A 13,853-nucleotide genomic window follows, 5' to 3' on the forward strand; every position below is an offset into this window, starting at 1 on the left:
CATCGGTCAGTGCTGCTGTGAACCGCATCACGTGAGACAGGCCAAACAGGATATGTATTTATTTTTTTTTGATATCATTGGTGCAATTTCAATGTTGTTTGAGCTGCTTTGTGTATCACCAAATTAGATTGAGATGATTTTTCTGCAACACTGGTCACAGCATCCAAATGACTTGACACACAATAGGTGTTTCAAAATTCATAAATATAAGCTCCCCGCCCACTCAGCCTGTCATTTCAAACTTCCTGGTACTTAGCCAAGAGAGAAAAAGTACTTTTCAGAATGACTGTTCAGGACCTTTAAGTAATGTTGAGTCCCTCAGAGTGAGTTTCTTACGTCTGGTTTGCAGGCCTGTATCTGGCTGTGTCTGGCATTGGCCTCTCCTATCTCATCAATACTCTCTGGACGAGAGGACAACGTCTCCATGGCCTCAGTCACAAAACTGTCTATGTCTAGGGTATGGCCTGGAGGGGGGAGAGGAAAGTAAAGAACAAAGAAAAGAAAATGAAACAGAAAGATTGTGAAAGGGAAAGAGGAAACATGTCACATATGAACTAAAGTGTCTTAAAGCCCCTGCACAAAAGACACATCAACAATCATACATTGGTGTCACTGGGAGTTTTGCATATATACATTTGAGTTAAACGCATATATTTCAAGTGAGGATGCAGGCTTCACCTTGTATGGACTTTCTGAGGGACATCAGCAGGGCGTCAAACAGTCTCTGGATGAGGTCATCAATCACTGCCTTCACTGGCTCACAGTTCACTGAGATACAGTCAACCTTCTCCAGACTGAAAGAGACAAAACGGTTTTATCACGACTGCAACAGTCTGATCAATGGAAGCTATGTGGCCTGTGGGAGGCTGTGTACCTGGGCAGGCGTTCTGACTCCTTCCCTCTGGCCTTCAAGGCCTTGAAGTTCCTCTCCCAGTCCTGGACAGACGATAGCTGCTTCTCCACCAACACATCCATGTCAACCTGGCCCAGCACCACCCACTCCTACAGAGAGAACACAAAGATAGATATACACTAGTATAGATCACACATCTCAGAGATTCAGAGTACAGATATACGCTAGGATAGATCACATCTCAGAGATTCAGAGTGCAGATATACGCTAGGATAGATCACACATCTCAGAGATTCAGAGTACAGATATACGCTAGGATAGATCACACATCTCAGAGATTCAGAGTGCAGATATACGCTAGGATAGATCACACATCTCAGAGATTCAGAGTGCAGATATACGCTAGGATAGATCACACATCTCAGAGATTCAGAGTACAGATATACGCTACGATAGATCACACATCTCAGAGATTCTGAGTGCAGATATACGCTAGGATAGATCACACATCTCAGAGATTCAGAGTGCAGATATACGCTAGGATAGATCACACATCTCAGAGATTCAGAGTGCAGATATACGCTAGGATAGATCACACATCTCAGAGATTCAGCGTGCAGATATACGCTAGGATAGATCACACATCTCAGAGATTCAGCGTGCTGACATATACACAGATATACTCTGAGGGTACAAAATATGCTCTTTTCATGACAGCCCGACCAGGTGAATCCAGGTGAAAGCTATGATCCCTTATTAATGTTACTTGTTAAATCCTCTTCAATCAGTGTAGATGTTGGGAGGTGACAGGTTAAAGAAGGATTTTTAAGCCTTGAGACAACTGAGACATGGATTGTGTATGTGTGTCATTCAGAGGGTGAATGGGCAAAATATTTAAGTGCCTTTGAACAGGGTATGGTAGTAGGTTCCAGGCACACCGGTTTGTACAAGAACTGCAACGCTGCTGGGATTTTCACGCTCAACAGTTTCCCGTGTGTATCAAGAATGGTCCACCACCCAAAGGACATCCAGCCAACATGACACAACTGTGGGAAGCATTGGAGTCAACATGGGCCAGCATCCCTGTGAAATGCTTTCAACACCTTGCAGAGTCCATGTCCAACGAATTGAGGCTGTTCTGAGGACAAAGGGGGGTGCAACTCAATATTAGGAAGGTGTTCCTAATGTTTTGAAAACTCACTGTACTTTACAGACATTATATACAGACAGACATTACAAACATTATACACACAGATAGACATTATACACAGAAACAGACATTATATATACAGACAGACATTAAAAATTGTATACACAGATAGACATTATTTAAACAGACAGACATTATAGACATTATATACACAGACAATTATTACAGACATTATAGAGACAGATAGACATTACAGAGATTATATACACAGACAGATATTACAGACATTATATACACAGACAGACATTATATACACAGACAGATATTACAGACATTATATACACAGATAGACATTATATAACCAGACAGACAGTACAGACATATATTACAGACATTATATATACAGACAGATATTACAGACATTATATACAGACAGATATTACAGACATTATATATACAGACAGATATTACAGACATTATACAGTGAGGGAAAAAAGTATTTGATCCCCTGCTGATTTTGTACGTTTCCCACTGACAAAGAAATGATCAGTCTATAATTTTAATGGTAGGTTTATTTGAACAGTGAGAGACAGAATAACAACAAAAAAATCCAGAAAAACGCATGTCAAAAATGTTATAAATTGATTTGCATTTTAATGAGGGAAATAAGTATTTGACCCCTCTGCAAAACATGACTTAGTACTTGGTGGCAAAACCCTTGTTGGCAATCACAGAGGTCAGACGTTTCTTGTACTTGGCCACCAGGTTTGCACACATCTCAGGAGGGATTTTGTCCCACTCCTCTTTGCAGATCTTCTCCAAGTCATTAAGGTTTCAAGGCTGACGTTTGGCAACTCGAACCTTCAGCTCCCTCCACAGATTTTCTATGGGATTAAGGTCTGGAGACTGGCTAGGCCACTCCAGGACCTTAATGTGCTTCTTCTTGAGCCACTCCTTTGTTGCCTTGGCCGTGTGTTTTGGGTCATTGTCATGCTGGAATACCCATCCACGACCCATTTTCAATGCCCTGGCTGAGGGAACGAGGTTCTCACCCAAGATTTCACGGTACATGGCCCCGTCCATCGTCCCTTTGATGGGGTGAAGTTGTCCTGTCCCCTTAGCAGAAAAACACCCCCAACGCATAATGTTTCCACCTCCATGTTTGACGGTGGGGATGGTGTCCTTGGGGTCATAGGCATCATTCCTCCTCCTCCAAACAAGGCGAGTTGATGCCAAAGAGCTCCATTTTGATCTCATCTGACCACAACACTTTCACCCAGTTGTCCTCTGAATCATTCAGATGTTCATTGGCAAACTTCAGACGGGCATGTAGATGTGCTTTCTTGAGCAGGGGGACCTTGCGGGCGCTGCAGGATTTCAGTCCTTCACGGCGTAGTGTGTTACCAATTGTTTTCTTGGTGACTATGGTCCCAGCTGCCTTGAGATCATTGACAAGATCCTCCCGTGTAGTTCTGGGCTGATTCCTCACCGTTCTCATGATCATTGCAACTCCACGAGGTGAGATCTTGCATGGAGCCCCAGGCCGAGGGAGATTGACAGTTCTTTTGTTTCTCTTCCATTTGCGAATAATCGCACCAACTGTTGTCACCTTCTCACCAAGCTGCTTGGCGATGGTCTTGTAGCCCATTCCAGCCTTGTGTACGTCTACAATCTTGTCCCTGACATCCTTGGAGAGCTCTTTGGTCTTGGCCATGGTGGAGAGTTTGGAATCTGACTGATTGATTGCTTCTGTGGACAGGTGTCTTTTATACAGGTAACAAACTGAGATTAGGAGCACTCCCTTTAAGAGTGTGCTCCTAATCTCAGCTCGTTACCTGTATAAAAGACACCTGGGAGCCAGAAATCTTTCTGATTGAGAGGGGGTCAAATACTTATTTCCCTCATTAAAATGCAAATCAATTTATAACATTTCTGACATGCGTTTTTCTGTTGTTATTCTGTCTCTCACTGTTCAAATAAACCTACCATTAAAATTATAGACTGATCATTTCTTTGTCAGTGGGCAAACGTACAAAATCAGCAGGGGATCAAATACTTTTTTCCCTCACTGTATACACAGACAGACATTACAGACATTATATAAACAGATAGATATTGCAGACATTATATAGATAGACAGATATTACAGACATTATATAGATAGACAGACATTATATAGATAGACAGACATTATAGATACAGACAGACAGTACAGACATTATATACACAGACAGATATTACAGACATTATATACACAGACATATTACAGACATTATATACATAGACATTATATACACAGACAGACATTATATACACAGACATTATATAAACAGACATTATATACACAGACATTATATACACAGACATTATATAAACAGACATTATATACACAGACATTATATACACAGACATTATATACACAGACAGATATTACAGACATTATATACATAGATAGATGTGGTTCAGGTGGAGATTGGTTGGACTTTCATTTGGCTTGACTTGGGTCTTCATCACATAAAGCCATTCAGTCAGTTTATGTTTGCGTCTAATCTGGACCACATGTGGGCGTGTTGATTGAGTTTCTGTGCGGGAGGTGACAGAAACTGTGGTGTACCACACTACATTCCTGAGTTGTGGAAAAGGCAGAAGAAAGCTTTGCTTTTGGGGACAGGGGGTTTCCCTCCTAAAACCACAAGACGCATGAAAGGAAACTGAAAAGACTACCACTACCACTAAAGGGGAAATTAAACCCAGTGTCAAAATAAAACCATGCCAGAATCTATTCAAATAATGGAGGTATTCTTTTAAAAGACAGAATCCTGGTACATTAGTTAATGACAGATATTCCAATAGAGTCAACCACTGAGCAACACTCTTTAACACACACACACACCTTAAACTTGTCCTGAACGCCCAGCAGCCGGCTGAAGAGGTCCTCTGCTTTGCTGAAGATGGTGAGGAAGCCTGATGCGTTCCTGTCAATCATGACGCTGAAGATGAGCTCCTCCCCCTGGGCGCTGACTCCTTTGAACTGGTTGGGGATAGAGATGAACCTCTTCATCTCTCTGAAGTACTTGGCCCTCACCTCCTCAAACGGAGGACGGAACTGAAGACGACCCTGCCTATAGATGGGGGCGACAGCAGAGCAGAGCTGGGCTTATATGTTTTACTATTTTACAATGCAGTATATTATATTACAGTAGGAGAGAGACAGAGAGAGACAAAAAGTGAGACAGAGACAGACTGAGACAGAAAGCGAGACAGAGACAAAGAGAGAGAAACAGAGAGAGACAAAGAGACAGAGAGAGAGAGAGACAGAGAGAGAGAGAGACAGAGACAAAGAGAGAGAGACAGAGAGAGAGAAAGAGAGAGAGAAAGACAGAGAGAGAGACAGAGACAAAAAGAGAGAGACAGAGACAAAGAGACAGAGACAGAGAGAGACAGAGAGAGAGTGAGACAGAGAAAGACAGAGAGAGAAAGACAGAGAGAGAGACAGAGACAAAGAGAGAGAGACAGAGACAAAGAGACAGAGAGAGAGAGCAAGACAGAGACAAAGAGACAGAGAGAGACAGAGAGAGAGTGAGACAGAGACAAAGAGAGAGACAGAGAGAGAGAAAGACAGAGAGAGAAAGACAGAGACAAAGAGACAGAGACAGAGACAAAGAGAGAGAGAGACAGAGAGAGAGTGAGACAGAGACAAAGAGAGAGAGACAGAGAGAGAAAGACAGAGAGAGAAAGACAGAGACAAAGAGACAGAGACAGAGACAGAGAGAGACAGAGACAGAGACAAAGAGACAGAGAGAGAGAGCAAGACAGAGACAAAGAGACAGAGAGAGACAGAGAGAGAGTGAGACAGAGACAAAGAGAGAGAGACAGAGAGAGAGAAAGACAGAGAGAAAGACAGAGAGAGAAAGACAGAGACAAAGAGACAGAGACAGAGACAAAGAGAGAGAGACAGAGACAGAGACAAAGAGACAGAGAGAGAGAGCAAGACAGAGACAAAGAGAGAGTGCCACTGACTTGAAAGTGAGGTCTATGTGTATCTCAGGCAGGTTCTTGTTGAGAGCCTCCAGTCCAGTCTGGTACTGATGTTCCAGAGCCTTGTAGAGCTGGTGGTTCCAGTGCTGTCTCCAGGCCTTCATCTCCCCTGACCTGAACCCCTACATCACCAAACACACAACCTCAACATCAAATAGCAGACAGGAGTAAAGACTTTCTAACCACACATACCCTCATCACTGTCTGGCTGTGTGGTCCAGTGCTGCAAGCAAAGACCTAGTTAAGCTGCAGCTGGCCCAGAACAGAGCATCACGTCTTGCTCTTCATTGTAATCAGAGGGCTGATATAAATACTATACATGCCAGTCTCTCTTGGCTCAGAGTTGAGGAGAGACTGACTGCATCACTTGTTATTTTTACAAGAAACAATCATGTGTTGAAATCCCAAATTGTTTGCATAGTAAACTTACACACACACACACACACACACACACACACACACACACACACACACACACTTACCTCACCAGACATGCCACAGGGGTCTTTTCATAGTTCCGAAATCCAGAACAAATTCAAGAAAGCGTACAGTATTATACAGAGCCCTTATTGCATGGAACTTCCTTCCATCTCATATTGCTCAAATAAACAGCAAACCTGGTTTCAAAAAACAGATAAAGCAACACCTCGCGGCACAATGCCTCTCCCTTATTTGACCCAGATAGTTTGTGTGTATGGATTGATATGTAGGCTACGTGTGCCTTTTTAAAAATGTATGTAGTTCTGTCCTTGAGCTGTTCTTGTCTAATGATGTTCTGTATTATGTCATTCTGTATTATGAATCATGTTTTGTGTGGATCCCAGGAAGTGTAGCTGCTGCTTTTGCAACAGCTAATGGGAATCCTAATAAAATACCTAATACTAAGCACTGACCTTTATAACTCTTACCCTAATCTCAGCCCTCTAGCCAGACTCCCTACTCTCTACCATTCTCTGTGGTTACCTGTGCCTCCACTGTGGCGAACCCGGTGCGTAGCTCCTGTAAGCCGTCCTTCCAGCGCTGCTGGTGCCTCAGCAGGTCCACAGTCATCAGGGCCACCACCTTCTCAGTGAAGTCTGTGTGCCACTTCCTAAGTTTCCGGTTCTCAGTGGAGAGTCTCTCTGCGGCAGACTGGAGTTTTCCGATGTACACCTCCAGCTCTTTGGGGTTATCCCAGGTGATCTGCAGCTTCCCGCCAGACTCCCGGGTTTGGGACCGTGGATTCTGCTGCATCGGGAAAAGGGACAGGATATTTGGAATGGTATAACTTAAAGCATTCAGTTGGGGAGGTGGTGGTAACAGATCCATAAGCCTATGGATGAGTCAGTACCTTGATGACCTGCTCAAAGGCCAGGGCATAGCTGAGCATCATGGGTCTCTGAGAGGAGATCATCTGCTGGTCGATGGTGTTGTAGAAATGGGCCACCTGCCATTGACAAACACAGAGTCACATCTCAACACAAATAAAATACAGGACGTTGGTCCATGTGTGTGCGTAAAACAGAGTGTGTGTGTGTGTGTGAGTGAGTGTACGTGTGTGTCCTTGCCTGTTTGAGGATGATGGCCTGTCTGTAGAACTTGTCTGCGGTGTTGGCAGCCTGCTGGATCTTGGCTGGGATGGGGAAGCCAAGGGCTGACAGCTGTCTGACCTCCCTCAGCAGAGTCACCAGACGGTCAGAGTACTGGATCTTCAGCTTCCCATCTATATGGTCCAGCTCCATCACACGGTTACTGGCCTGAAGACTGGAGGGAGGGAGAACAGTGGGTTTATTATACAGTATTAATACACAATGGATGGACTGAGTGGAGGAGGGAGGGAGGGAGGGAGGGAGGGAGGGAGGGAGGGAGGGAGGGAGGGAGGGAGGGAGGGAGGGAGGGAGGGAGGGAGGGAGGGAGGGAGGGAGGGAGGGAGGGAGGGAGGGAGTTTATTATACAGTATTAATACACAATGGATGGACTGATTGACAGACAGACAAATTGCTGTATGGTTCTCAGCTGACCTGATGCCAGACTTGGGGTCAGAGAGGCCAGAGAGGATGTCTCTGGACCAGTCATCAAACTGTTCCTGTTCGTAGGCCCGTAGAACCTCCAGCAGGTCGTCACAGAGCCGCAGGAACGAGTGGAACCCTGACAGGTCTGACAGCAGAGCCTGCGCTATCTTGATGGAGTCCTCCACCTCAGGTACAAACAGTCAGCCGATCAATCAACACACACTGTGCTCTCTCTCTCACACACACACACACACACACACACACACACACACACACACACACACACACACACACACACACACACACACACACACACACACACACACACACACACACACACACAGAGAGAGAGAGAAAGAGACGAACTGCACACACACACCTTATGGAGAAGCTGGCGGACCCATACAATGTTGTTGACGACCTCAGGGAGATTCCGGCCAGCCAGGGGGCCGGACTTTTCTCCCGGGGCGCCATGGCAACGACCCTCAAAGTCTGTCCGCAGCACTGGGAGGGGTCAAAGGTCAATTCAGGATTAGGGCATGAGGGGTGACATTACAAACAACATTATGACATACAGTCTCTACTGACCCTTGATGTATTCCAGTAGTCTGGCCAGCAGAGTCTCTCTCTCTGACTGCAGCTCCTTGCTGACGTTGGGTCGTCTGATCAGCTCCTTGTGCTTCTGAAACACCTGCAGCAGCTGCATACACAAGTTCAATGAATTAATAATGAGGTCAGCATTTTCAAAACAATGAAATTCAACTTCATGTAACTAGACAAGTGATGTTGTGACCTGCTGTGGGTTGTCCTGTACATCTGCGATGTAGGCCTTCAGTCTGCCTGCCACCTCCTGCTCTGCTGGGGCGATGGCTCGCTCAAACTGGGCTACTGCCGCCCTCCACAGAGGCTACAGCAGAGAGAGAGACATCAACCAGCTCAGGTAACTCTGTAAACATTAAAGCTTCTAATATGTAGTTCTGTCATTTTACAAACTCTCTGTCTTTCAATTCAATTCAAGGGGCTTTATTGGCATGGGAAGCATATGTTTACATTGTCAAAGCAAGTGAAATAGGTAATAAACAAAAGTTAAATAAACAATACAAAAATGAACAGCAAAATAAATCTCAATTTCACTTTCAATTCATATGTTCACATTGCCAAACCAAGTCATATTATGTATATACACAGTGTTGTAATGATGTGCAAATAGTTAAAGTACAAAAGGGAAAATAAATAAACAAACATAGGTTGTATTTACAATGGTGTTGGTTCTTCACTGGTTGACCTTTTCTTGTGGCAAAACAGTCAGAAATCTTGCACACTGTGGTATTTCACCCAATGAATACGGGAGTTAATCAAAATTGGATTTGTTCTCGAATTCTTTGTGGGTCTGGGAAATATGTGACTAATACGGTCATACATTTGGCAGGAGGTTAGGAAGTGCAGGTCAGTTTCCACCTCATTTTGTGGGCAGTGTGCACATAGCCTGTCTTCTCTTGAGAGCCAGGTCTGCCTACGGTGGCCTCTCTCAATAGCAAGGCTATGCTCACTGAGTCTGTATAAGGTCAAAGCTTTCTTTAAGTTTCAGTCAGTCACTGTGGTCAGGTATTCTGCCACTGTGTACTCTCTGTTTGGGGCCAAATAGAATTCTAGTTTGCTCAGTTTTTTTGTTAATTCCTTCCAATGTGTCAAGTAATTCTCTTTTTGTTTTCTCATGATTTGCTTGGGTCTAATTGTGTTGTTGTCCTGGGGCTCTGTGGGGTCTGTTGTGTTTGTGGTCAAAGCCCCAGGACCAGCTTGCTTAGGGGACTCTTCTCCAGGTTAATCTCTCTGTAGGTGATGGCTTTGTTATGGAAGGTTTAAGAATCGCTTCATTTTAGGTGGTTGTAGAATTTAACGGCTCTTTTCTGGATTTTGACAATTACTGGGTATCTGCCTAATTCTGATCTGCATGTATTATTTGGTGTTTTACGTTGTACACAAAATATATTTTTGCAGAGTCTCATTTTGTGAATTCTTTGTTGGTGAGAGGACCCCAGACCTCACAACCATAAAGGGCAATGGGTTCTATAACTGATTCAAGTATTTTTAGCCAGATCCTAATTGGTATGTCGAATTGATGTTCCTTTTAATGGCGTAGAAGGCCCTTTTTGCTTTGTCTCTCAGATTGTTCACAGCCATGTGGAAGTTACCTGTGGCGCTGATGTTTAGGCCGAGGTAGGTATAGTTTTTTGTGTGCTCTAGGGCAACGGTGTCTAGATGGAATATGTATTTGGTCAGGTGCTGCAGAATGTTTGTGGCCAATTTGTTGATATACCTCAGTATAGGGGTTGTAATGTAAGGGGTTGAGGCCAGAGAAGGGTTCAAAGACGCGAGCCAAGGCCTGCTGTTTTCCTCCAGGCAGCAGACGAAGCAGCTTCTCATGGACCGTACGGATCGTCACCACCTGTGACACACACACACATCCACACACAGGTCAGTTGGTCAAGAACTGTAAGGATCATCACCTCAGAAAGAGAAGCGGTCAAAGATGAGTCACGGACAGTCATACATGTCAAATATACAGTACACACACGTCATTAAGTCATATGGTAAAACTTCATCAGTAACCACAGGATAGAATATCAGGAAAATTGTCACATAAGAAAAAAAGGAAGTGGGGTGTAGTGACTTAGTCAAAAGGATCCATGAAGAGGGAGTGCAGGGCTATCCTATACTTCCTGATATACAATTATGACAATGATGTTAATGACACTGAGAATGATTGACAGCTGGTGCATCTGACCTCATCCAGTCTCTGAGCCAGGCTGTGCAGGGTCTGGGGGCGATGCTTGTCTCCCTTCCAGGGGTAAGGGGCGTATCTCTTCCACACCTGTCCACTCAGGTGCTCACAGGCCGACACCCACTGCTCACAGATGACCAGGCCGACTCTCAGGCTCTCTCTCACAGACAGGAACGGGTCCAAAAAGAGTTTCACACCACTCAGTTTCTTCTGCACGTACCTGCCCAGCGCACCACCTGACACACATAAACACACAGTCAGAAACACAAGCCATGGCAGGCCTTCTGAAATAATGCAACACCACCATAATAAATACAGTAGCTAGCTCTCTGACAGCTCATTTTCAGCTCAAGGCGTGGTCATCTGTGAGCAGTGGGTGTCTGTGTGTGTGTGTGTGTGTGTGTGTGTGGCGTACCGATGACGTCCATGAGTCTGAGCATGCGTGTCTCAGGAAAAGGATCATGGTCATTCTGCCTCCACACGTCATCCAGTGTGTCTCTGCTCACCTCCACCAGCTCCACAGCATCAGCCAGACAGACACCATCCAAACCACTGTAGTCCTGATACACACAGAGGGATGAGACAGTCACTCACCCCTTCCTTCCTTACTCTTTCGTCCATCATAGGTTGATGGTGACCATGACATGATTGATTGGGATGAGTCTGGGGTACGGTGAGTGAGCAGATGGCTGATGAGGACAATCTGAGCCGGGAACACTCTTTACTTAACTGCCTTTATTGTCCCCTTGGGGGACATTCATGGCAGTATCATTCACGTCATGCACAATACAAATGGACAATACACAATAGAACTTCATGACAGTCATATACGGTATGAGAAGCCTGCTGGTCTTTGTGATTGGATCGGGACATTAGCCCATGCTATTTAGGAGGGATATCACATTTAGCACAAATTATTGTCTGGTCCTGTTTTTTCACTCTTTGGCACACTGGACATGATATAATGGTAGTATACATGCAGTCCATGCCTTCTCTATGGGCTTGAAGAGCTCAGAGAAGTGTGCGGCCCTCTCTCTCACAGTGCTCCTGTCCCCAGACTCAGAGAGATCAGCCCAGTACTGGAATTCATCCACCGGGGTCAGGATACCTGCACAGACAGAAGAACACACCAACAGGAGGTTTTCAACTTTCAACTATGATTAGACCGGGGATCGTTGTTGCTCTTATGTCTTGATATCATTTGATGTAATTCCCCTGTTACATTTTGATGTACTAGTAGATATATCCTAGGCTGAGGGGTTTGCTAAAGCTCATAGAGATCCGGATCCAGGCTATTCTGAATCATGTGATGAGCAGTGTGCACCCACCCAGGATGTCATCTTCCCCTTGGCTCCTCCTGCCAGCGTCTTCTGTTCCAGCCCTGCGGACTACAGAGCCCAGCCCCTGCTCCAGCTCACTTAGCAGGCCCGCAAGCTTAGGGTCAAATGCTGAGCTCCACCGCTCATCCTTGAATAAGGGAATACATTAAAAGAAAATCGATAAACACACCTGTAACTCACACCTGCAAGGTATAAAAGGTATTACCTCTTTAGTACACAGGTATATACGTTCATCACACAGGCAACATATCCCACCTTGAGCAGCATAGGGGCGAACACCTGTCGCACGGCCTGGTAGAGGGTACTGATAGGAGACTCTAGCATGGAGGACACCAGGACATTCTGGTGCAGGTTCTCCTCTGTTATCACTGTGGGACGCAGCTTGAAGAACACTAGCACCTTCTCTCTGCTGTACCCAGCCTCAATCTGTAAACAGCCATAACAAAATGCAGGGAAAAAAATAGGATATTGGTTTGGGGTTAGGTCAATTTCGATTATGTAGGAACAAAATTATAAAGTCAGTAGCTAAGTTCCTGGTTAGCAAGAAAACGTCTGTTCTCATCTTGGTAGATGCGAACAGAGAAAGAAGTGTATGTTTATCAATGTATGTGTTTTACATTATTTCTAATTGGATATGATATGTTATATTGTCTAGTATACCTTGTTTGACAGGCACAGGTCATTCTCGTGTTTGTTGACAGCAAGCACGAATTCGTTCCCATCATCTAAGAAGTTGTTGAGTTCCTCAGACCCAACCAGGGATGCAGACGGCTTTAGGCCGAAGTAGTTCCCTGTCGTGGTGAGGACGAACTGCTTGCGGGCGTCATCCGAGCCGTGAGGCATCTCCCACTTCTTGTTTTGTGGCTCAAGTGGACAGATTGTTTTCGGATTCCCTGGTGAAAAAAACAGCTAATGTCATATTCTGACGATGTCACACATCCCTACCTGGGCTAACCAAAAGTATGTCAAGCCAAACCACTTGTTACTCACTAGCTAGCTGCATTGCTAAGCTAGCTATTTATCTTAAAAACCATAGTCCGTAAACGTCCAATAATGTACCGTTAGCAAACTGACGGCCAGTGGTAAAGACGAAACGCACTGGCATCACTGAGATATATATGAACTGGCATGTTATGGAGTTTGCGATCTACCTGGAAAGCTAAGTGAGCGAAGAGTAGCTCGAGTCCCCATAAAAAACTAGCGTAGCTATCATGCTACCCTATAGCTAGCAAGTTCATAACAGTTTCATCTAGCCAGCTAGTAACGTTAGCTAGCTAGATACCGTACTTACGGGTTAAAGAGGTCACTTAGACTGTAAGACCGAATGTGGACATCAAAGCACTAAATTACATCTGCAACGTAAAAAGGAACTATTACTACCCTAATTTTAGGCGAGTGGGTACTTCTGCATAATCTGCAGTTGATGTCTTGTTTCTGCACCAAGAGTGAAGCTGGCGTAGTTACCATTGAAACTACGGCAGCTACGTAGCTGGCTATCTCAACTGCAGTGCTCACTGGTTGGCTACGTAAAATGTTTTTCAACTGCCGTAGCTATCGGTGGTAGGCCACACCGGATACATACAGCAGGTCTAAAACTGTACAGTCAAACTAGCGTTTATGAGGTCTTTCCAACAATGCAGAAGAACGGTAATGGATTCCCTAGCGGGAAAAGCAGCTAATATCAAAGTGAATCATACTC

The 13,853-nt window shown here is 44.7% G+C and overlaps 1 protein-coding gene across 3 annotated transcripts in view; it reads right to left on the reverse strand.

The window, feature by feature from the left end:
- Positions 1-13,610, reverse strand: part of dync2h1 (dynein cytoplasmic 2 heavy chain 1) — an 87,924-nt gene extending 74,314 nt beyond the window's left edge. For 2 of the 3 annotated variants that reach the window (XM_029773718.1, XM_029773716.1), the window contains exons 1-20: positions 13,446-13,598; positions 12,815-13,047; positions 12,410-12,580; positions 12,143-12,281; positions 11,804-11,922; positions 11,230-11,374; positions 10,818-11,050; positions 10,350-10,478; positions 8,826-8,939; positions 8,621-8,732; positions 8,412-8,536; positions 8,042-8,217; positions 7,589-7,784; positions 7,372-7,467; positions 7,005-7,268; positions 6,024-6,163; positions 4,897-5,125; positions 875-1,002; positions 679-794; positions 337-464 (exon numbers count right to left, since the gene is read on the reverse strand). In XM_029773718.1, the coding sequence (XP_029629578.1) occupies positions 337-464; positions 679-794; positions 875-1,002; positions 4,897-5,125; positions 6,024-6,163; positions 7,005-7,268; positions 7,372-7,467; positions 7,589-7,784; positions 8,042-8,217; positions 8,412-8,536; positions 8,621-8,732; positions 8,826-8,939; positions 10,350-10,478; positions 10,818-11,050; positions 11,230-11,374; positions 11,804-11,922; positions 12,143-12,281; positions 12,410-12,580; positions 12,815-12,997 (2,943 nt within the window). In that variant the 5' untranslated portion in view covers positions 12,998-13,047; positions 13,446-13,598. Of the gene's footprint in view, positions 1-336; positions 465-678; positions 795-874; positions 1,003-4,896; positions 5,126-6,023; positions 6,164-7,004; positions 7,269-7,371; positions 7,468-7,588; positions 7,785-8,041; positions 8,218-8,411; positions 8,537-8,620; positions 8,733-8,825; positions 8,940-10,349; positions 10,479-10,817; positions 11,051-11,229; positions 11,375-11,803; positions 11,923-12,142; positions 12,282-12,409; positions 12,581-12,814; positions 13,048-13,445 lie in introns of all 3 variants that reach the window. The other variant, XM_029773717.1, reaches the window with a different exon arrangement.
- Positions 13,611-13,853: the final 243 nt, after the last annotated feature.

This window comes from Salmo trutta, chromosome 13 (assembly GCF_901001165.1).
Source record: "Salmo trutta chromosome 13, fSalTru1.1, whole genome shotgun sequence".
In the NCBI taxonomy this organism is placed as follows: Eukaryota; Metazoa; Chordata; class Actinopteri; order Salmoniformes; family Salmonidae; genus Salmo; species Salmo trutta.